At 37.4% G+C, this 22,575-nt stretch overlaps 1 protein-coding gene across 5 annotated transcripts in view; it reads right to left on the bottom strand.

Annotated features, from left to right (window-relative positions):
* Nucleotides 1-1,015: 1,015 nt before the first annotated feature.
* Nucleotides 1,016-22,575, bottom strand: part of CMKLR2 (chemerin chemokine-like receptor 2) — a 25,148-nt gene continuing 3,588 nt past the window's right edge. Inside the window, exons 2-8 of one of the 5 annotated variants that reach the window (XM_064660609.1) lie at nucleotides 18,802-18,991; nucleotides 18,497-18,526; nucleotides 18,006-18,121; nucleotides 17,533-17,616; nucleotides 16,823-16,911; nucleotides 14,886-15,033; nucleotides 1,016-3,803 (exon numbers count right to left, since the gene is read on the bottom strand). In XM_064660609.1, coding sequence (XP_064516679.1) covers nucleotides 2,735-3,787 — 1,053 coding nt within the window. In that variant the 5' untranslated portion in view covers nucleotides 3,788-3,803; nucleotides 14,886-15,033; nucleotides 16,823-16,911; ... (2 more) ...; nucleotides 18,497-18,526; nucleotides 18,802-18,991 and the 3' untranslated portion in view covers nucleotides 1,016-2,734. Of the gene's footprint in view, nucleotides 3,804-5,228; nucleotides 8,480-9,490; nucleotides 14,820-14,885; nucleotides 15,034-16,822; nucleotides 16,912-17,532; nucleotides 17,617-18,005; nucleotides 18,319-18,496; nucleotides 18,527-18,801; nucleotides 18,992-22,575 lie in introns of those variants that run through there. The other 4 variants (XM_064660611.1, XR_010431881.1, XM_064660610.1 and 1 more) reach the window with 4 other exon arrangements.

The following is a 22,575-nucleotide window of genomic DNA, read 5'->3' as shown; positions in this document are numbered from 1 at the left end:
GTGTTTGATTTTTCTTTTGTTTGATGATTTTTTTCCCCTGATGTTAGAAGGGAAGTTGCTGCACAAGAACAAAATAAAAAAAACCCTAGAGAGCACAGTCTCCCCAGTGAGAAAATAGATTGGCATGTGGACAAGAGAATTCCATATAATCCACATATATCTACATGAGAGGGTTTTGTGTAGTGTTTAGGTATGTGCTGGTGTATTACTGTGGCATTGTGCCTGTGAAAAATCAGCACCTTAGAGTAAACAAGGCAAGTATCCCAAGTGCACCCTGTAACAGAAAGATCAGTAGAAATTTCCATACTTTAAACGTGTGATACATGGCAATACTGGGAAAAGAGTTTTAACAAAAATTAACCCACGTAAAAACCTTCAGAAGCACAAACTGTCCAGGAAGGAGATAAAATTAACCAGAACCTATCTATTATAAAATATGTCAATAGCTCTTTCCATAGTATCTCTTACCATGATCAGATAGATCCCCTTTTCTGGCTTTTCTGTTGTGGTGGGTTGAACAAGCATCCTTCAGTCCAAGAAGCAGAGAATTGTTGGTCTTTTCTTGCAGACACTTGGGAACAGAAACTTAGAGCATTATCTGTTTTGTTCAGGTATCTTCCATTACTTTTGAAGAAATGATCTGGAGATAATTCTGCAACTGATCTTTGTGTGAATGGTAGTAGTTACATTGCAAAATTGTTAATCCACTTAATTCCATAGATCAAGGCTGATTTTGGCCCTATTCAATTCTATTCTCTCTCTCTCGTCTGCTTCAGGGCATGCTTACTGATCATCTATGCAAGACAGCATATATGTTCTCCCTTTTGAAAATCAGCCTGTGTACTGTATATAGGAATATATGTGCGGACATAGCTGATGTGCAACAAGAAACCTTAATTCCCATAGTAGAAAGAGTCAGTGCTTGCTTTCATCTTCCAAAATCTTTGGGAAGCAGCTGTTATAAGAAAGGACAGTTACTGCATATTGCTGCTAAGAAAAGCAAATGAACACACTCTTTGGAAACAACAAAATTTTATTACTTCGTTTGGACTACAGTCAGGAAAGTACATCATTCCTAGAAAGATGTCAGGGAACATGTGAAGAAAAACTCCAAGATGTTTCATTTAGGCATATTCAGCAGCACAGTGCCAAAATATTATGATGAGTAACTATGTACCAGGCAGCAAATCACTCAAAGGAAGAGTGCTGCTTACTAGCTTTCTAGCCTGAAGTGAAATACGCTGAAATTCCACTGATCCTGCCTGACTCTCCCAGGCTCTGAAACCAGAGCCCAAAGAAATAGTTAAAGACCAGTCAGACTGTTTCTATTTGTACAGCTACCAATACTGGGTGTGGTCATGCATACATATATATATTTTATACAAATGCAAATCTATTTACATATAAGGCCTCAATTACAGTATAAATGCTACTAATGTGTGTTGGCAGGCCATAGAAACTAGGTAGATTATCTGAAAGGCAATTTTATTCTATATACCTAAGCCACTAGCAAGTTAAAAACAGTTCAAATTTACCCAAAGCTCTGTGCTTTTACTTTTAGTGGAGTTTCGTCCCACATTCAACTTTTTAATTAAGTGGTATTGCATCAGAAATTGATTCACTCCACATAGCATATCTGTATGTATATATATTTGCGTTGGTGTGTGTGATTCTGCAGCAAGCAACAAGTTGGAACAGAATACAGCATAACTGGGACTACTTCATCTTTCTTATGGGAGTGGACTCCATTTCCTGGATGAACTGTCTTGCCTCTCATTTGGCAATGAAGTCCAAATTTGGCTACAGACTTGTAACAGAATATTGTTGAATTCACTACACCCATTTTTTGAAGCTTGACATTAAGGCAAACAAAATGTTATTTCTTTATCTTTGCTTGACAGAGCAATAAAAAGCAACCAATAGTTGTAAACCGCTGTAAGCCTAAAAACTTAAAAGAAGTATGGCACAGGACCTTTAATCTCAGCTTCTGCAAGAAATATTCTCACTAATTCTTTGCACATTTCAAATGAACCTAATACCTGTATGAAACATCTGCTCAGTATTTCGCACCCAGCTAGTGCTAAAAGCACAAGAATAAGTGACCAGAAAACATAGGGTCTCCTGTCTTAATTTTGAGTATAAGATAAAGAGCATTGGGAGAAGACAGATTTTATTTCTGTATTTTTCTTTTTTGACAAGAGAAGGCAGCAATTCAGTGTTCTCTGTCTTGGGATCATTCTCCAGCTGCAGAGCAGAGCCACTTCACTTAGCTGGGATGTAGCTAGGTGATTCCTACTTCAGGCAGCACTAGGCAATCAGGACTCATGGCCACTGATGTATGGCTACAACCTCTTGGATGAGACTGCCTCAAACAAGAGAGGTATCAGTGATGGCAAGGAGGAATATTTTTATTATGTGCTCTTTTGATATCAATGAGGTATGGAACCATAGCAAAACAATGGGATTAAAACAATATTCCTCATCAAAAACCCAGTTGGAGTAATTCCACTTTTGCTGACAACTTTCAGCTCAGGCTGTATGTGCATTGCAAGGACACCACACCCAAACGATGTGTCCGTTAAAAACCTTTCAATTAAAGCAGCAAGTGCAATTAAGCCAGCTGTTTATAGAAAACTGTACATGCAAAGATGCATATCTGACTGTCAGATGTGAAGTCAAGAACACCTCCAAATCTCCCGTCAGCTCTTCTGGAGAGGGATGTTGACGAGAACAGTCACTGGGCAGTTTCACAATAGTGCACAGGCGCATGGCTGTTGTCCGAGCTCCACAGCTGCTCGCTGACAGTTCCCGAGCGGCTCACTTCCCACAGAGCCAGTTTTAGCACCTCAGAGACTGTTGTCTTGACCTGGGCCTGGAACTTTTTGCTTATCAGAACATAGAGGATTGGATTGAGGCAACTGTTGATGAAACCAAGGCCAGTGGAGAGCGGAATGCCATCCTGTAGTAAGTCATGCAAGTTTTCGTCATGGTGAGCAGACAGCTCCACAATGCTGAATATGTGATATGGTGTCCAGCAAACAAAAAAAGCTACAACTACAGCAATGATGGTCCAGAAAAGCCTGCTAGAAGTCAATACAGTTCTCTTCTTCACTTTGACAATCAGCAATGAGTAGCAAATGACCATGGTCACTAAAGGGAAGAGGTAACCAAACGCAAGCCTCACCCAAATGAGAATGTGATGTGTCAGCAAAATAAGTTCTCTGTCGTGCACATGGAAGTTGTTGTAGCAAATGGTGACATTGTTCAGAACCGTAGCTGTGTCTCTAAAGTATAAGGCAGGGCCACCAATAATTGCAGCTGACATCCAAATGACCCCACTGAGAACAAGGGTGTTCCTTACAGTCCGATACTTGTAGGAAAAGACTGGGTGGACAAGGCGGATGTAGCGGTCAAGGCTGATGAATGTCAGGAAGAAAACACTGGCAAACATATTAAGTAGTGCAATGAATGAGTTCATTTTGCAGAGCCACTTCCCAAAAGGCCAGTGGAAGCCCATTGCCACATATGTAATATAGAGGGGCAGGAAGAGAACAAAAATGAAATCTGCAATGGCCAGATTGAGGAACCAGAGGGTAGAAACAGATTTATCCCATTTAAAGCCCATAAACCAGATGACAATGGCATTACCTGGCACTCCCAGCAGAAATGCCACACTGTAAAAGAAAAGGGAAATAATATGGGCAATGCTGGGGGAGGACTGGGGTGACTCATCTTCCTCAGACAGGTCGTAGAAATAAGAATAATTCTCAAATTCTTCAAATGTCATGCTGCAGAGTTGCTTTCTGGGGAAGAAAAGAAATGAAATGCTCAGAGGAGAAAAGTTTTACTGTGCTGTAAATAGTAAACTGCAATTCTTTTAAGTTCTTGTTCATAAAAAACCCCCAAAACATTGACTTACATATCTATCACATTTTATGTCAGTTGCTAGCACAAAGCTCGTGAAGAATTCTGGTCACATGCATTTTAAGGAATGTGCAAATCAAAACAACACTTGAAATCTTCAGGAACTGTTTTCCACATGTTGACTTCTCAGTGACAGCACTGAGCACAGTATCACTGGTAAATTTCTAGGTGACCAGATGCAAAATTTTACTAAATGATAGAAAAAGAATGATTTTACTATTCTTTTCTGGTCAAGTTTCATACTTTATTGCTCTGTTCCTACATGAAGCAAGTTTTATAGATTATATCTGTCTAAAATCAGAGGAGCATCAGACATCTATGTAGGCAAAAAAGTTCACTTAAAACACCAGGAAGGCATTTTTTATAAAATTACACCCACCACCCCCGCCTCAAATTATAGTTGACAAAATGACAGTGATTTCTCAAGCAACTAAAAGTTCATGGGTTTATTAATCTCTACCATGTATCTTTGTATCAAGGAATGATGATTCAACATATTAGATTTCCTCAATGCAGCAAAAGATGTGCAGAAAGAAACATACAGAACATATTTCAGGGATAATACATACAACTATACTATTTTTCCACCAGTGAGCTGAGAAACAGGTATAGATGAAAGAAAATAAAGCTTCCCATGAATACAACAGACACTGTAAAAGCTATGGATGAAAATGTGTGTGCCTCCTTTTTTCTTTTTATTTCAAAACAGAAATTTCAGAATTTTCTCAGGTTTTTTCTCTTGCAAAAGCATCTGGAACTTACAAGTACAACATGATTTTTCATATAGGAATTTTCTTATGTGGGAGGGAGAGAAGGCAGCAGGGGAGAGGAAAGTGGAATATAAACAAAAGAAAAACTCTGAAAACAAAAGTATATTAAGGAGAAAACAGAGAGCAAACAGAGGTTGAACAAAAAAAAAAGGCAGTCAGAATTTATGTGACAAAGCTGCATAACACTACAGGTGGCCACAGTCTGACAAAAGTATCTGCAATGGTCAAAACAATTATTCTGCCAAGTTCTGTTATCATTTAAAGCTATGTTGTCTGGTTGGACTCAGTTGCACTGAGAACCTGTCCCTGAGAGCAGGATGCAACCAGTCCATTAGCTGTACTATGAATGATCTTACCGCTACACTTCTGAGTGCTATCTCCATTCCGAAACCGAAATTCAGCCCGAGCTTTTGGAACTCAGCCCTGCATTCCTGTAATTCCATTCATTACAGCATGCTAAGGACAACAGGAGAGGGGTCTCCTGAGCACACTGCCTGCAGAACAACATCTGCAAGCTTGCATTCATGTACATACCTTTCCTCCAAAAAAGTAGTTCTCCCAGTTTGAAAGGATTACTCACACAAGTGAAGCTACGCATGTGCACACGCATTAGCAGGATTAGATTTCTCATTTGTAGATGGATGGACAAGGAAGAAAAAAAAAAAAGGTTGTGTAATTTTATATCTCTTGATTGAAAAAAGATGTAGTAAGTAAGAGTCAATACAGCCTGTTCTGTCAAGAGGCTATGATAGCATTTGCCCTTTTTAATTTACATCAGGCTGAAGGAATGTTAGTTGGTTGCTGTCCTGATAAAACGATACTTATTGGGCTATATTTATGTAATTACCCCTACATTATGTAATCCACCCTTTTGAGGGTGGATTCTGCATTAAATACCACTACCACCCATCTGAGTAATTTTTTCAGACAGCCTAACAGCTGCTGAGAGAATAGTATAAACATGGAACAGTACCACGAACATCTGGAACAACAATATATTTGGACAGTTTCAGAGGACAGTCAGGTTAATAATTGGATTTTTATGTGGTTTTGCCTATATAAAGAAATATACCTTCAAATCTGCAAAATCTGCAGATTGCATTTGCAATTAAACAATAAAAAAAATTCCAACTCTTTAAACTCTTGCTGAATAACATTCTGTTTCAGACACTAATAAATTTTGCTTTTAAGAGTTAGCACAACATAATAATACTTGAATTCAAACATTTCCTCACAGACTTTTTTTCCGTAATGTTGCTAAAGAAACCATAATGACAAACATTTGCCTATCGCCCAAAAATGTTAATTTTATGTTTAGTATTTCAAAGATGATGTATAGCAGGAAAAAGAAAACACACATAAATAAATGCCAAATATTTATCAAGCCTCCAGTAGTTTAAAACTCCATTGAAAGAGCACACCTTCAGGATCCAATTATTTTTCCAAGCTTATATGTTTCCTTATCTCTAGTCTTCCAGTGCAATGACTCTTTTGCAGTGGGTGTAAAAAAGCAGGAGGAATGTTGTTTACCACTGCTCCCAGTGCACAGATGCTGAAACTAAACTCTGTGTCTGGGGTTCAGCAAAGACTGCCAATTACATCTGCAAAGTCCAGGAACTTTTACCTCTGGCACTGACATGTATGAAGTACTTCTATAACAGGACTCAGTGTTAAGCCCTGTTCTGAAAAAGATAAGCAGTAGGTGATTGTCAGGGAGCTACTCTGGTTTACCAAAAAGGACACAGATTTTTTTCTATTAACCATCATTCAGCAGGGATGTTTCTTTGTGGTCTTAAAACACACTATCTCAAATACATGACTCTGAAATTAATAAATTTTCAGAGTCAGAGCTGTCTTGCAGTTCAAGTCTAGGTCTTGAAAGTGAAGAAATCTAATTGTATTCCTCATTCTGACACTGATTTCCTGTATGGTCTTTGATAAATGGCCTAATTTCCAAGCTGGAAAAAATTCTCATGAACCTGTCTGCAAACTGAGGCTCAGTAGAGAAAACAATACTTTTAGACAGCAGCTTCTTCTTAGCTTTCAGGCAACTGTTAGAAAGGGTAAGGGAGGTTTGGTGCGGTTCACTGGCTCAGTCTCTGCTGGTCTGGGGAGCCAGTGCATGGAAAATATTTTTCAGTAAACAGGAAAGTGTGGTTAGAGGTCTGCCAATAAGACTTGGGAGCAGCCACAGGTTACAGAACAGTGTTCTATTGCCTATGGATTAATATAACCAAGTTTAGACTTCATCCTGTCCTTTTTTTAAATTTTATTTTAAATACTAAACACCCTGTGTAACGTGTATGCGCAGCAGTGGTTTGACGAGTCTGTTCCTGTTTGCTGAGGTCATAAGCTGCTTTGAAAACTGAGCCTCCTTGATTCAGTTGCTTAATTATGAAAATAGTTGACCAGGAGGTTTCATTTCCTGTCCCCTTCTGTAAAACAGAAGTTAATTACTGAACGACTTCATAGGAATATCACAGGCTAGCACTTGGTGCTTCTCGATCCTGGGACAGAAAGCAGAATTAGCAGGAAATACAAATCATTAAGACAAATTTCTAAAATACAAAGCCACAGAACTGCTGAAAACAGACTTCACTGTGTTGCACAAAATGTCTTTCTCTGAATTTCAGCAGGGAATTACAAACTTGGATCTCAGTTGACATATTCATAGTTTTTTACTTAAAGAACCTAGAGTTTGTTTTCTCTGCCCCTATGTAGTTAAGCCATAATGACAACTTGGACAAATTGTTGGATCTGCCTAAAATAGAATAGCTTTTGTCACACTAAGAATGGCTGTTATGACATGGGACTGGTACTTTGGAATCTATTCATGGCTAGGCCACATGCACCCTGTTTGACCAGGGGAAGCCATTTGACCTCTCCACACCTCAGCCCTGAGGTCAGTGGAACAGCTTTGGAATTAAATTACATTGCATTTTCAGTCTAAAATAGAAGAAAACAAACAAAATAGTTGCAATTTTCACCCACTTCACTTTATGCAAAGTCTTTGTGGGGGTTCAAAGTTCCCTGGGCACCACACAAGTTAGGACCCAACTGAATTACACTGGCAGTTTATACCCCATGTTTGGTCTAACACAGCTTCTCTCTCACATTTGGTCCTCATTATCTTTGAGGTCCAAGGAAAGAGTTTATTCATTGCCTATGTCAGTTAAAAGTTAACACAAATATTTGAGTGGTAGTCCCCAAATTTATTTGTTCAGTGTGATAAACAGTGTTCAGAGCCCCTGGCCAGCCAGATTGGTTTCAGAGGTCACAGTAGTGAGTTCTGACTTACTAGGAAAATCACAGTTTGCAGAGTTGGCTGTCTCAACAGTTCAGTTCATAGAGGGAATATATTACACAAACTCTCCTTTTAATGTCTTTATGAATAATTTTGAGCATATCACATTCCATGTGTATTATTTATGGTTAAAGGAAAGCTTATTTGATTGAGTCGCTTCAACTTCTTTCATTTGCAAGCACCAAATGTTGGAGAACAACTAGTTTCACAAAAAAAAGCCTCCTTGTCATACTGTGCATCAGCAAGTTTATCTGGGCATTGAATCCACTTGAGAGCCCTCAAATATTTTTCTGGGAACTTCTGAGGTGACAAATTCTGAATTTATCTAGCTCAAAAAACAAAACATGAAATTCACGGAGTAGTTTATCTAAAAATTTTAAAACTCAGAAGGCTAAGTAAATTCATTAGAGGTACATATGTATTTTTATATATTTATATTTTATATTTTTATATTTGTATTTTATATTTATATTTTTTATATATATATTACGAAGACATAAGAAAGATTACGAAATGCACAAGGAATATTGATGAGATTACAAACTGTCATACACTCATATTTCTCCCTAAAAGAACAAAGCCAAGACAACCACCTGCCTCTATGTAGAAACTTTCTTATAGCAGTAAGTGCCTGATACACCTGTACTACAAAATTAAATCATAGCTATGCTAGAGTTTAAGCCTAAAGCTGACCCTGCAGTCAAAGCTACCAGGCCACAAGCATTTTAAGGTACTACACACAAAGGCAGAATCAAGGCTTGTGTGTATGTTTTCTCTTTCACAGACACGTACACAAACAATGTCTTTTTACTATTGTTTTAATGGTCACTAGACATATGGTAACCTAATTACTTCAGAAGCCATCATGAATTCAACAACTAGAATGGTTTACAATAGATATGACAAGTGACTGGAAACCATTTCAAGCCTCAATATACATGTATTTGTTCTAGCAGACAAGAAAATAATGCAAATAACCATCATTCTCCATTATGTGTCTCAGTGAAGCAGTGATAGAAATGTATATGCAATGTACTAGCTAGACATCTCCTAAAATTTAGGCCAAAACCAGCTTTTTTTGAGCAAGGCCAAACATGACACTGTTAGTCATAACACATCACTTCATCTGTGGTATTTAAGTCATTTGACCAGATAATAATAGCCTGATAACATTTTACACAAATTGAGTGTTACAGTGAGATTAACAAACCCCTCTAGCACAGATGAAGTTAATATTGGTAAAGTTATAATTTCAGGTCAGCAGTTTTGCCAACACAGAAATGTTAACCAACAAATGGAAAATCCAACTTCATATCTAAATAAGGCTGCTGTAATAGGAAAAGTATCTACAGTAGGTCTGACCCTAATATAACAAATCATCCAGACAACTGCTGCAATTAAGCAGTTTACCATTTCCACAGTCAGGTAAATGATAAATGTCTGCAACCAGCAACTGCATCTCATCAAAAGTGATTTATTTTCATGCTGATCCCAAGCACCAGGTCTTCTATTCCCAAAGATGACAAAGAAACCCGGGTGTCCTGAGGATACACACTAGGGAAGGGGAGGGCACCTGATAACTACATAGTTAGTGCCTGTTCTTGCTCTTATTCCTTTCTGTTAACACAGTTAAAAGTGAAAATATCTTTTTTAATATTCCTTTTGAATGTAAGGAGTTGCTGTAGCCACTGCAAGTCTATCATTTGACCTCAAAGACAGTAGGTTAGAGTCAAGAAAATGACTGGTAATACCTGTGAACACTTAAAGTAGTCCCTTTTTTGCAGAAAAAAAATATTCTCATGTTCTTACAAGTAGGTAAAAATAGACGTTTAGGTAAACAGTGCCACTTGAGATTTAAAATATCATCTTATATTGTATGTGTCAGCACTGCCAAAGTATTTACATAACCAGTCTGAACCCCTCAGTATTCATAACCCTTACTGAAACTAGGTTCAAGTGAGAAGCATCATCAGGCTGGTTTACAGACAGGAATGCTGAGAGTGACCTACAGGAAATCTCTGATCAAACCGAGTGCTAAACCTGGAGTCCCTGCCTAGTGGTTTAACCACAGTCCTATCCTCCTTTCTTAAACTTAACACTGACCCTTCACTCATGATGAAGTGAAGAAACCACGGCTTCACCTCTGGGAGACCTTCCCTTTCCTAAAGGGAGGCTCTCCCCGAGCCATCATGCCCATTGTGTTGGAGGGAGACAGCACTTACCTGGGGCAGCCCTTACAGGTTCTGACCTTTTTCCTCTGCACTGAAGAGAAAATGAATCTGGATTTCCACCGTTTGCTGGTCACATACACTAATCTGTCTCTGCAGACCCAGGACATACCTCAGAGCTGTTAAGCACACCTCTCAGAGCCCAGCAGGTACACCACATATCACACTGGCTGTGTTCTCAGCATGTAAGATATGCACACTAATGAAGTATTGTTCCAGGCAGACATCATGTGTTTTCTATTCCTCCACAAATGCCAGCAGTATTTTCTTTGGCTATAAGCCACCATAATAACTACATACCTAGAGTAATAGAGATATCCAATTAAAAAAACCCTAAGTGCCTCAGCTTCACAGTGACTAGATTGACTAACTAATTAGAAATGCTTGCATTTCTAATTAATTATGGCTTTTAAAGGTTTTCAAGCAAAAATTACTTGGAAATTTTATTTTGCAACTGTCTCGTATATTTGTGATGAAAGATGATTTTGACTACCATTTATGTGCCATTACATGATCATGATCATGCAGCTCTGAGCATGTTTTTTGCACGGCTGTACTCCTTCAGCAAACACACACTTTACCACAACTCCCTCCTGACAGAAAGCATCAAAGTGACAGCAGAGAATAAAGAGTATGCAGATATTTCTTTCAGATTATCAACTGTTGTCTCAGCAGACTGAATAAGGACAATTAAACATATGTTAGACAACAGCCATCCTAAAGGTACTGCAGAGTAACAAGTCATTACAGAAAAAAATAAAATAACTCCCTCCAGCAAGATACAAAATATCTATCAAATAAGAGATAAAAAATAGCTCACAATTCGCTACACTTACTGTCCTTTTAATAAGAAGACTTTAGAACTAACCCCAGAGAAAATTAGCACCACAACTCAGTCCTCTAATACGCCTTCTTATATCCTATTCTATTCCAGAAATATTAAATTTCCCAGTCATTTATAACAGTATGCTTGGTTATGTACTGTCCTCCAAATTGAGGTCTGTTCTCCTAGGTTTATTCTACTCCTCATTAATACACATCAGCAGTTTCTTCTTTCATGAATGCAATATTGCTGTGATTATATTACTGTTGACACCTACTCTTGCATGGATAAATCAGAACATCCAATTCCAAATTATCACTAGTACATTTCTTATCAACTGAAATGTTTTGGATAACATACTTTATTATGTCCTCACCGTTAATATACTAGAATCACTGTGTACAGTAGATTAAGGGCGTCTACTTCTGTATGAGTGTTATTCTAATATTCCTACTCATACAAAGCTAACTATTTCATTTACTTTAAGATCAAGTCTAAAATAAGCACTGCCTGTATTGCTGCAAAACTGAAAAATTCATAATGTTAATATCAGGAGGACTGGATATTTATTCATCTCCCTAATATGACACTGGCAACACTCCCTAGCACTGATAGGAATAGATGGCACCTATGATTAAGGTGTCAAATTAGGAGCTTGGAAATACTGGTTTTACAGGCTTCCCATATTAGCTTTGCAAATCACTTCTCACTTGGCTCTGCTAGATATAGCACAACCCCTCAGTTAACATTATTCGGGCTTCCTAAATGGGCAATGATTCTTAATATTTTCAAAAGATCTAATTAAAATGATGGGGGGCTGAGCTCATTAAAGAGGATCATTAGAAAGAAGGAGTGGGAGTGTAGAAAGTGATATTACATTGATGGTACAGGACTTACTATGCACTCCTTTCCCTCTATCATCTAAAAGGCTTCAGAAGGGAATAAAACTTCTATGCCAAGCTCACACTTGCTGAAAAAGCGTGTTTTTTATGTTGAGAAAGTACCCAAAGGCCTCAGCCTTTGAGATCAAAGCCTCATTGGATCTAGGCACTATAAGAACATAATGAGAGACAATTCCTGCTTTGTTTATAAATAAACAAAATAAACAGACACAAGAAGAGCATGAGAAGGAACAGAAGAAATATCTTGCCCAAAGCCAAATAGTAGATTCAAAGGTAGAGCTGAAGGCAGAATTCAGACCTTGCTGAAAGAGTGAAGAGGGAAGTATCTATTGTGGACACAGGGAAAAGATGCTGGTTCTTCATACTTGTGCCTTGTGATTCTTGAAATACATTCTTCAAGAAGTATCAAAAAGGGACAAGAGAGCCTGGGTAGGGGAAGAGAAATAGGAAAATGCTGCAAACCTGTTGCTAGCTAATGTCCCTGCCAAGAAGTAGAGACTTAGTGTGCTGGCTTTTGCAGTTAACTCTTGCAAACAAACCTGACTTGTAGTAATGGGTTTATTAGCTTCCCTTTGAGCCCAGTAATAAAAAATTATTGTATCTGCAGCAGGTCTGTTCAGTTTTATCCAAAGAACTGTAATGCAGTAAAATGGTGGGCCAGGTATAAGAGAGCTGCAATAAGCCAGCAGCAATTTTCTCTGGAAAAAAGCAGCCAGGGGCTGATACAGGGTTTTTGGCTCCTGTCTTCAGGTTCTCAAGCTCTGGAACATAATGAAGACACAAAGAGTACAGAATTAGTTGAGCTCTCCTGGAAGAACTATATGTTTCTTTTGAGGACACAAAACTTTTCTTTTAGTCTCAGGAGCCTAGCAAGTGTGGGAGAATTCATCTCTGCATTATGGCATCTTCCCTTCTAAAAACAATGTGTGTTGGTCACTGCCCACCACAGTCACAGCAATCCCTTTCTTCTGGTAACAAGCCACCAGAAGCTGTTCCTTCCAGTGAACTCTCTTTTGCAAAGCCAGCAATAACAGAGCCCTGCAGTGTTGTGAAACTGCTAGCTTTAGACTGAATGAACACAAGTCAAACCATTATCAGAAATAATGAGTGCAAATTAGCCAGACAATCAGCCACCACAGTAAGAGAGACAGCTGAACTGCTGGCACATTCCACAAGACAAAATAAATAAATAAGCAAATAATAAGACCATTCAATAGATTACAATCCTCTGCAAACCTAGCTGTCGCTTAGTGCTCGGAATAGCAGAGTTATTAATACAAAATTAACATCTAATAACAGATCACAAACTTCAAGTGTCTGTTAAGAAACAGAAGGAGAAGAAAATTCTTTAAGGCAACTGGCTTTATTAGGAAACAGATATAAATTTCCTCTTTAATCAATCTATCAGAACTAAACACAAATCTAAGCATTTCAGATGCTGCTCATTAGATTGTCAGCAGAGAAAGAAATTCGTAAAATTAAAAGAATGTATAGTACATAGAAATTTATTATTTTGATCAATACTTTTCTTCTGCCCCCACCAGAGCAGTAAAACCCTGTGATCAGATTCTGCCTAAGAATCCTTATAAAGAGCTTTCCTGACATATGATCCCTTTCCACAAAGGCAATTCGAGAATTCAAACCATAAATTCATTCTCCAGGCTTAAATAACTTCCACTGCACCACACTCAGAGATTTTAAGTGCAGTAGAAGTGGACTGTAGTGTCACTCATGGCACATATAGGGATTCCTGGGATTGAAGTAAACTTGGTAGGACCTCTATCCTGTCTGCCTGGCATAAGTGATTGATAATATTTTAAATTTGGGCAGAAGCTGCAATGACATTAAACAAAAGTAAATTGGGTTATCAAAATATTTGCATTTCCTAATTCAGCTGAAGCAGGACAATAATATGATGCTAGTGAAGGTAAGGTATCTTAAGCAAGTTAATCCTGAAAGCAGTTTCTACAAAGCTGCTCCGACAAATTCCTGTACCCTGATATACCCTTACTTTCTTCTCCTTAGCTGTGAGTTAATGAATATTTAAAATTATTCAGAAATACCATTTCATTCAGCTAGAAAAAAAAATGTTTTGATGTGTTTTAATTCATATACATATGAACATAGGCATAATTCAATGTATACATGTTGTGTAAGTCTACAAAAACAGGTCTGTGATATTGTTTGGCTTTGCAAGATCACATTTAGAAAGGTGACAGGTGACAACGACACTGTTATCACTAAGTCTGAATAAGTGGTGGAATATAGCCCTGTCTCATTGTGTGGTAGTATACAAGGCTTCAGATCTTCTTGTCACTTCTAGGAAACAAGCCAATACACTTAATGAACTAGATCCACATCCTACCTTATTCCACAATGATTAGGGAAAACATACACACTTTCCAGCTGAGATCATAGAAACCTCATTTAATTCTGCATGACTGTAATTCTTCAGAATTATTCTGTTAAGTTGAAATGATTTCCAGTTTCTAGAATCAGTTCAGAGTAGAACTGGTGTACTTTTTTCTAATAATACTGGGAATCTCTATAGCTATGGGAGACATACTATCCCTACCCAAATAAAAAACCTGAAAACCTGCATACTACAGGAGATGGGGGGGAGAGAGAGATGTAAATCAAGGTCACTTACCATTTTCTGACAGGATAAAACTCCTTGAAGTGTGTATAAACATATTCAGAAGTCATTAAAAATTAAATTCACGCATACTTTCATATCTTTTCTGGCTGCTGGGGTGATTCAAAACAATCTTTGAAATATGTGAATATCACAGTCTTTCTTCCAAGAAGCTGTTTTGGCCAGTATGTGCTACACCATCTTACAGAGTTTGCCTGCAAGTCTTGTTGTAGCTGCAGAGACACATTATTTAGAAGGGAGGGAGAAAAAGATTTTAAATATAAGAGAGATTGACCCACCTTTCTTAGTTCTTTGAAACAAAAGGCACCGTAAATCAGGGACGTGAGCTCTGTAGCAGAAGGAAGAATGAAATGATCTGCACAGTTCAGAGTGACTTCAGTGTGATTCCAGCTGCTTCACTTGGCTACTGCCTTCCCTCTAATAAAGCTGCAGAATGATATAACGTCGTGTTTGTTTTCAGCTGAGGAAGTTGTTTCCAACTTCCCTTGGTTTTCTAGACCAATTTTTGAAATACTGCCATTCTGTATAATCCCAGTATTTCACCAAAAATAAATGTTAGACATATGAATGAATCATTTTGGTCAGTGTCCAAGCAAGCAACAGATGTGGTGACTGATGAATGGAAAGAGACCTTACAGTTGTGGGCTGCTTTTTGTTATGCAGAGAAGAGGCTGAACAGTATTTCTTTGTAAGCACTCTGGTTTATAGAAAATAATGTTGAATGAGCTGAAAGATGCCTAAAAAGTCACACTGAAAGCATCATTTTGTAACTGTATGGCATGATACGTTCCTTTTGTCTTTAGGATTAGTAGATTAATCTCCTTCTGTGTGTAAGGTAGAAGTGAGCTCCTCAAAACACTGATTAGTGACTCTTTGTCAGACAGTGTAACACTGGTCAGAAATTTGAACTGGATTTTAGGAGACTGGGTTGGTTCCCAACTCTGTAAAGAGCCTGCTGAATTTTTGTGGCCAAGCCTCATGATCTCCATGTAGTTCAGTTTCTCAGTCAGTAAAATGGGAATATTATTCCGCTGGATTCAAGCTACCATTGATTCACTCGACTCTGATGGTATCACACTTATCGTACCATTTTAGATCAGCTGAGCATCTGTCAGTCTGCCCTTACCAAAATCAAATCTTCTAGTGGGAGCAATAATCCAACAGTGTTACTTCTCTATCACTAATGCAAAACATGTAACATGTTCAGCACTGATTGAATCTAGTCAATGCCAAATTTTCCAGATTTCAGAGATCACAGATTCTCTTAACACTAACCAAAACCTCTTTTTAGCAAAACTAACCTGTTTTGTTTTCCCTCCATGACAACTCTTCCTGTTCTGCCAATATAACTTTAAACACTGATAGCATGAACAGGAGTGTGAAAATCTATAATTCTATGAAAGGAGGATGGAGATTATGTTATGGTGAGGCAGAGAGGCCCTGGACTATGAGAAAAGGACAGGGGGACATGATTCCTGTGACAGAAGATGAACAGAGGGGGTTGACTGAGGAAAGCACATGGAAAGAGTCAAGGACCTCACTTGTTTATTTCTTGCATTTTAAAGATTTCATATTTTCTCTAGGTATCTGATTGGTTAACCTTCACTGATAAAATCTCTTTTAACAGTAGTTCTCTTTTGTAAATATTGGAATAGGGCACCACTTAACAGCAGATCTGCTGAGGTTTTTTTCCTTGTAATGGCACATGAGTCTGTATGTCTCTAGGTACTTTGCCAAATCCAGTTATTGTAAGGCAGTTAATTCAAGGGTTTGCTCAGTACTATTTTAGTAGGACAAAAGAGGAAATTACCAGGTAGATAACCCTCACATGATACACAAAAGAAAAAAGAAACAGCAAGAAAAGTAGTCACACATATGCCAAATGTTCTTCTTCTCTTCTTCTGGAGAATGCAATGGATTCTAGCAGTTTGAGGTAGTGAGGAACTGTCCTTAAGGTGCTGTTTACTTCACCATAAACTAAAACAGTTTTGTGACTACTTTAACATATACTGGTGATGATAGCTTATCCTCATTAGGGAGGATTAAACCTCTCATGGCTATTTTCCTCACCTTTCCTTACCACTGTACCAAATATGAAATCCCAAATGCTAAGGGCCCAGAAGACATTTTACAGAGGAAAGTTTTCATAGGAAATGAAATTTTTTTTTTCCAAGAATAGCAGATTACTGCATTTAAAATAATTTTTCTATCCTACCTACATTTGCTCCTTTTCCATTGAAAGGGGCTTTTGCTCTGGTGAGCAATTACCCCATTTGCACAGTATAACCAGCATGTGTAACACACCTGGGAGGAAAAAAAGAAAAGAGAACAGACTTTTACAGACAAAACTATATTAATCTGAAAGGACTTTGTTCTGCTTGTTTTCTGTTTAGAGTAAATACACCATTTTAGTCACCTACAGTTTTGACTAACCACAGTGGGAATTTTAAATCCATGAAGAATGTAAGATTAGACCCCAAATCTTTCCTTGTTTTAGTTCCTTCTGTGCTCAGAAAAAGTGAAAATGTGAGGCACAAATGACATGGCTTTTTAATACAAACTTTAATGCAACCCATTAACCATTGACATAACTTATTTTTTAGTGTTATTTTTTCAGATATTTTTGTGAAAGTTAGGTGCTTGGAAGAAAATAACTGAAAAAAAAATGAACCTTGTTTGCTTTCACGTCTTTTCCTTTTTCTGTTTGGAAGTTATATTTTATTCTGCCATGTCATTTGTGCTTTTTCAACATGGTAAGTTATCAGAGTCTTGGAATTTTGAGTCTACATTAAGTATGGCAATATGCCAGAGCAGCACTGAAGAAGGACATGCATTCATGAACACACACTGCACGTGGAACTTGCAAAGCAGAGAAATACTACTTTATACCTGATGGAAAAAGAAAAAAGGAGAGCATTTACATACAGATAGTAGATATCGGGTAGTCCAGCAGTGAATAACCTGAGTCTAGTTTTAAAAGCACTTCTGATTCTTTGGGGGCTTTTTAACCTATAAAACAAAACAAAGGCAGAGGATGTATGGAAAAAAAAAATACAGGGGAAAAACCTTCAGAAACACTTAACCAGTATTAACCAAAACAAAAAGTAAAAAGTAATAAGAAAGCCAAAAGTAGCTGTAATTTACCTGAATTGCCAACAATTGCCTGATAATTCTGATAATTTTTCCCACTGCTGGGACCTTATCAAGTTGCCTATCTGTATGTGCAGATAATCTCAGCACTAAGGAACACCCAAGACTAAACTGAACACCCCAAACTAAATTCAATGTTCACTAATTCAATTAAGTCGTACCAACCATAAATTTGCAAATTAGGTCAAACATATTTTGTTTTCTTAAGGTTAATTTTAGCTGGACAACACAAGAAAGCAACTACTTACTGCTGTTTACAATTCGGTCCTTTTTTTAGAAAAGCAGTTCTTCACTCTTCCTTTGTCCTCACTGTTTGAATACCTCATCGATTAAAATCCACTCTGGAAAGACCGAGTTTAACTACCTGACAATCAGGAAAAGGGTCATTTCCTCCCTTCCTGTGAAACTAATGGCTATTCATGCCTATCCTTTTGGTAAAGCTGTAATGTTTACTTATGGCTTAACTGCCCACTATATACCACAGTCAGTAACTATGACAAAGTTCTCCAGCGACACATTCAAACAAACCACGGGAGGAAGGGAAATTTGGCTCATCTAGGCAGGTCCACATCCTCTTTCTATGCTGATATTAAAGATCTGAAACATTTCATGTATAATTCCCCAAAGAAATTCAGCAATTTTTCAGAAGGCAAAATCCTTCATCTATAACTTTAGTCAGGTCAAAACACAAGCATATAAATGAATTGATATATGTCTATATATGTATGTATATACATACCAGTTCAAGCAGCAGCACTTCATGTAACTCCTGCAAAAATACAGTCAGCAGGGCATTGCATTATGTGAAATAATTAATATTAGACAATAATTTAGTGCATTATATACATATATATAATATATATTTATAAAGAATGATACTCCGAAAAAATGCTATTAGAAATAGGCTTCCCCCCCATGATTTTCCTTTTATACTTGCATTTTTTCTGATTTTCCACTAATAAGTAGAAATTATTTTCTACATAACTTTCAGACCACAGCTATTGAAATGCTATATTCATATGACAATAAAATAAGAGATTATACCTGCCATTTAGATAACACTTGAAATCACTGGAATTTTCAGAGGGTATCTTGACATGATATGTCATTAAGATTATAGTCATTGAATAGCTAAACAGCCAACTTGACAGCAGTATTTTTCCATTTTAGCTGAAGTACTGTCTCCTCCCATATGAAGGAATGCCAGCGTTTGGAAAAATAATTTCAGAGAGATCTACAGAGATTAGAGAAACAAAAATAAGGCTATGCAAATTATAGCTGTTTCACTACATATTTCACAAAGTATTTTCATATTTTTAGTACTGATATAGGGATTAACCAACTTGCACTTTTTCAGCTCACAAAAATTGCCAGGAACTACAGAGCTACCTAGATAGGTCTGAGGAGTGAAGCCAGAATTTAATATCATGCATTTTGCATTGATTTAGGTGTCTCAAAATCTGCCCAAAGCCTCGACAGTCTATGTTCAAAGAAACCCAAAGCACAGAGATAAACCTGAGCCACACCTCTTCAGGATTTTAGCTGCCTCCACCCACTCAGGATCCAAGTCACCAGCATAATTGCTTACACCTATTCTTACAGCCAACAGAGTTATTTTCCATTTAAAGTGTAAAGTCTGGAGATTCAGTTATCCATCTTTTATGTAATAGGTGTTTGGATTAAAGACCCAAATCCACAGTACAAATAGGATTACATTTTGGTGCTATATACGATGGACACAGCTCTGTGACTCAAGAGGTGTTTAAGTCTCTCATTCTGCATTCATCTAATGACAACTCACAGCTAAGTTCTTGAAGACTGTTAAGATTAATAACAATGCATAAAACAAGCAGATCTGCATGAAAGAGACAATCACTATTCTGCAATTAGACTATTGCTCTTGGCTACTGTGCTCACTGAGACACAACTGGTCTTAAACACTAACAAAATGCGAACCAGGAAACTGAAGAGGAGTTCTGCAAAAAATGCAGAGCAAAACTGAGGGTTGGTACAAAATCTGGAACAGGTCCCTGAAATAAATACATTAATAGGCAGGGTGCCTATACAGGACTCACATGTGATCAAGCAAGGTTGTTGCTTTGCAGCATTACTACTCAAAATCTTAAATAAGAGGAACACCTGTGCACATGTGGATTCGTGGTGCCTGCTGATTACTCTTTACCATACTGACCAGCCATTGACATTCCTTAGGATTTATGGACATGGAAAAGAGAGAACACAGTTTTGCTTCTAAACCCTACCCAGGCCTCAGCCTCTAATGAGACAGAAGATGATAAATCCCAGTAAAACCTGCTGCTTGTGATAGATGCAAAGCAAATTATTAGAAGCTCTGAAAAACAGTTTGCTAGTTAAGGGCTCAGCGTACAAGTCAATCTTATCTCCTCCACTGCCTTCAATGAAAGCAAAACTAGCACCATCTCTAATAAATAGGCAGTGGGCTCAGAGGACGAGGCATAGGAAATCAGCCTAAGCAAAGAAACAGCAAATCCCTTCAATATTTATTTGTCCATTCTAGTTCTAATCCTTAAGTTCCATCAAGACAGAGGTTAATTTTAAATCCTTCTTACTTTGCAATTTATTTTTTTGGAGAAGACTATGTGACCCAAATTCAGCAGTTGGCAGGAACTTCAATATGGAATTTACATGAATGTAGAGACCAGAACTAGCATTTTATGTAAAGGATACTTAAGGGTCCCTTCTTTCAAGACAAGAGAGGGGAGCTTGTGTAGAAGGGAACAGCTACTTCTTCATTGCAGGAAGAAAAACTAGGCAAAGGGGAATTACACTAATTGTATGTAGCTTGGGTGCAAATGAGAAGTTGAACTTGGATTACTTCAGTATTAGAAACACAGACAATTTCACAACATGGACTAGGCTTCTGGTTTGCTGATGGACGAGAAAAAGAGGCTAAACTCTGATTGAAAGTAATAGTGTGTGAAATGCTGAAGAAACACAAAAAGTTCTTTCTCTCTCTTTTCAAATTTTTCCATGAAAAACTCTACATTTTCAAACTATGAGAGAAAGAGGTTTCTTTCAAAGGCTGATGTTTTTGCTTATCAGCATTCCTAGCCTAAAATTAAGTTTTGTCCCTGGGAAGAAAACCACAGAACTCTTGTTTAACTTTCTTCTTTTTTTCCTGAATAGGATAAAGAAATCTTTCTTTAAATTATTCCCAGAGTAAAGCAAAGTAGAGAGTCTGCTTGCTCTCAGATGTAAGAAAATACCTTACACGGTTTAGTGTGGGAACATTAAAAAAATTTAACATGATTTAGAACAGCCAGTGCAGAGGAAAATAACAACTTACTTAACTGCCTTGGGAATACATTTTGACCCCACCTTAAACTGCCTGCAGAACACGCAGTGACTCAACATAATAGTATATATAGATGGAACTCCCTAACTCCTATAAATTACACTACAGACAAGGAAGCTGCAGAAGTATTATACATTCAGGATCATCTTAAATTGATCTCTGTCTATTTAAAATCAAAAAAGTTTCATTTAAATGGATGGATATGAACATTTAATTCAGAATATTCTGAGGGGTCAAAGCAGGTTCAGAACTTCTGGGAGTGTAAAAAGTCTCGAAAAACAGAATTAATAACTCTCCAAGAAGCTTTGAGAAAATTATCTCTGTGTATCAGAAAGAGCTTATTCTCTGCTTTACTAATGGAAATTCATACTTACCTATGCAAAAATGCTTTGGAGTTCCTACTATAAAAGAATGTGAGGTAGGCTAGAAGGGAGTATTAGTCATCTATCATACCTATTTAAAATACTTCAAGACTCTCACATTAGCATCTGATTAAAAAATCCACATTCCTTTTGTACCTCATGTATAATAATGAAACGAAGGATGGTTTAAAACACGCTAATGAAAACACTGTGCCATGCAGATGAAACTAATTCTGTTCTGAGTGTATTTCAGTCATGGCATCTGACTGTGGTTAACACAAGAACCTCTTGGTCTTTCTGTTCCCTTCAGAGTTGAAGGCTCTCAGGTTGCAGAGTTCCCTTCAGCATGGGAAAATGGAGTAATTTTACAACTTTCCACTGTATCTTCCAGTATGTACATATCAGAAATTATTGTATATTTCCAAGTCATTTGGTAATGAACAATTCTACATGAAAACTTTGCAATTCTCAGAGGCCAAACTGACTATATCAACCAGACAAATTTAAAATCAGTGTTATTTTTGAAAATAAGTATGAAACAATAGCAAAATAGAATAGAGAAATTCTAAGGAATTGTTATTTTTGAAGCTATAAAAAACTCCATGCACAACACGAAGGTCAAAGAATATCCTGCAATTCATGAGCAGTGACCTACAGGCTACTGCAAACCCACTTTCTGACCTTTCTTTGTGTCACTTCCCTAAATAAATAGGGAGAGTTATTTCAGAGAGATGAACTGACTGAACAATCGTTAACTGAAAACAGAAATTACTGTGAATGTAACAGTAAACTATTCAGCCTTTTATGATGAAAGACGTTCTCTGAGAGCAGAATGTTCTTTCAGCATTCAAACTTCTCAGCTGCTGATTTAATTTCTTTACATTTTCTTTTGGAACAGAAAGTCCTAAAAACATGTTGATTTAAGGTAATGGAGAGATTCAAAACAATTGCAGCAATGCCAAGGTATGAATTTGAAATCTAATGTAAGATCATTAGTAGCCCATAATGCAGAAACTTTCTGAAAAGACTGGATTTGGATAAATTTTGTAGACATACTGTTCAAAGTGACACACTTAGAGTTGTCTCATCAGCTGTTCCTTCTGGATGACCTGCCAGCAAATG

Source organism: Pseudopipra pipra, chromosome 7, assembly GCF_036250125.1.
Source record: "Pseudopipra pipra isolate bDixPip1 chromosome 7, bDixPip1.hap1, whole genome shotgun sequence".
In the NCBI taxonomy this organism is placed as follows: domain Eukaryota; kingdom Metazoa; phylum Chordata; class Aves; order Passeriformes; family Pipridae; genus Pseudopipra; species Pseudopipra pipra.
Note: the sequence above shows the minus strand (reverse complement) of the source record. Positions and strands in the feature narration are given on the sequence as shown.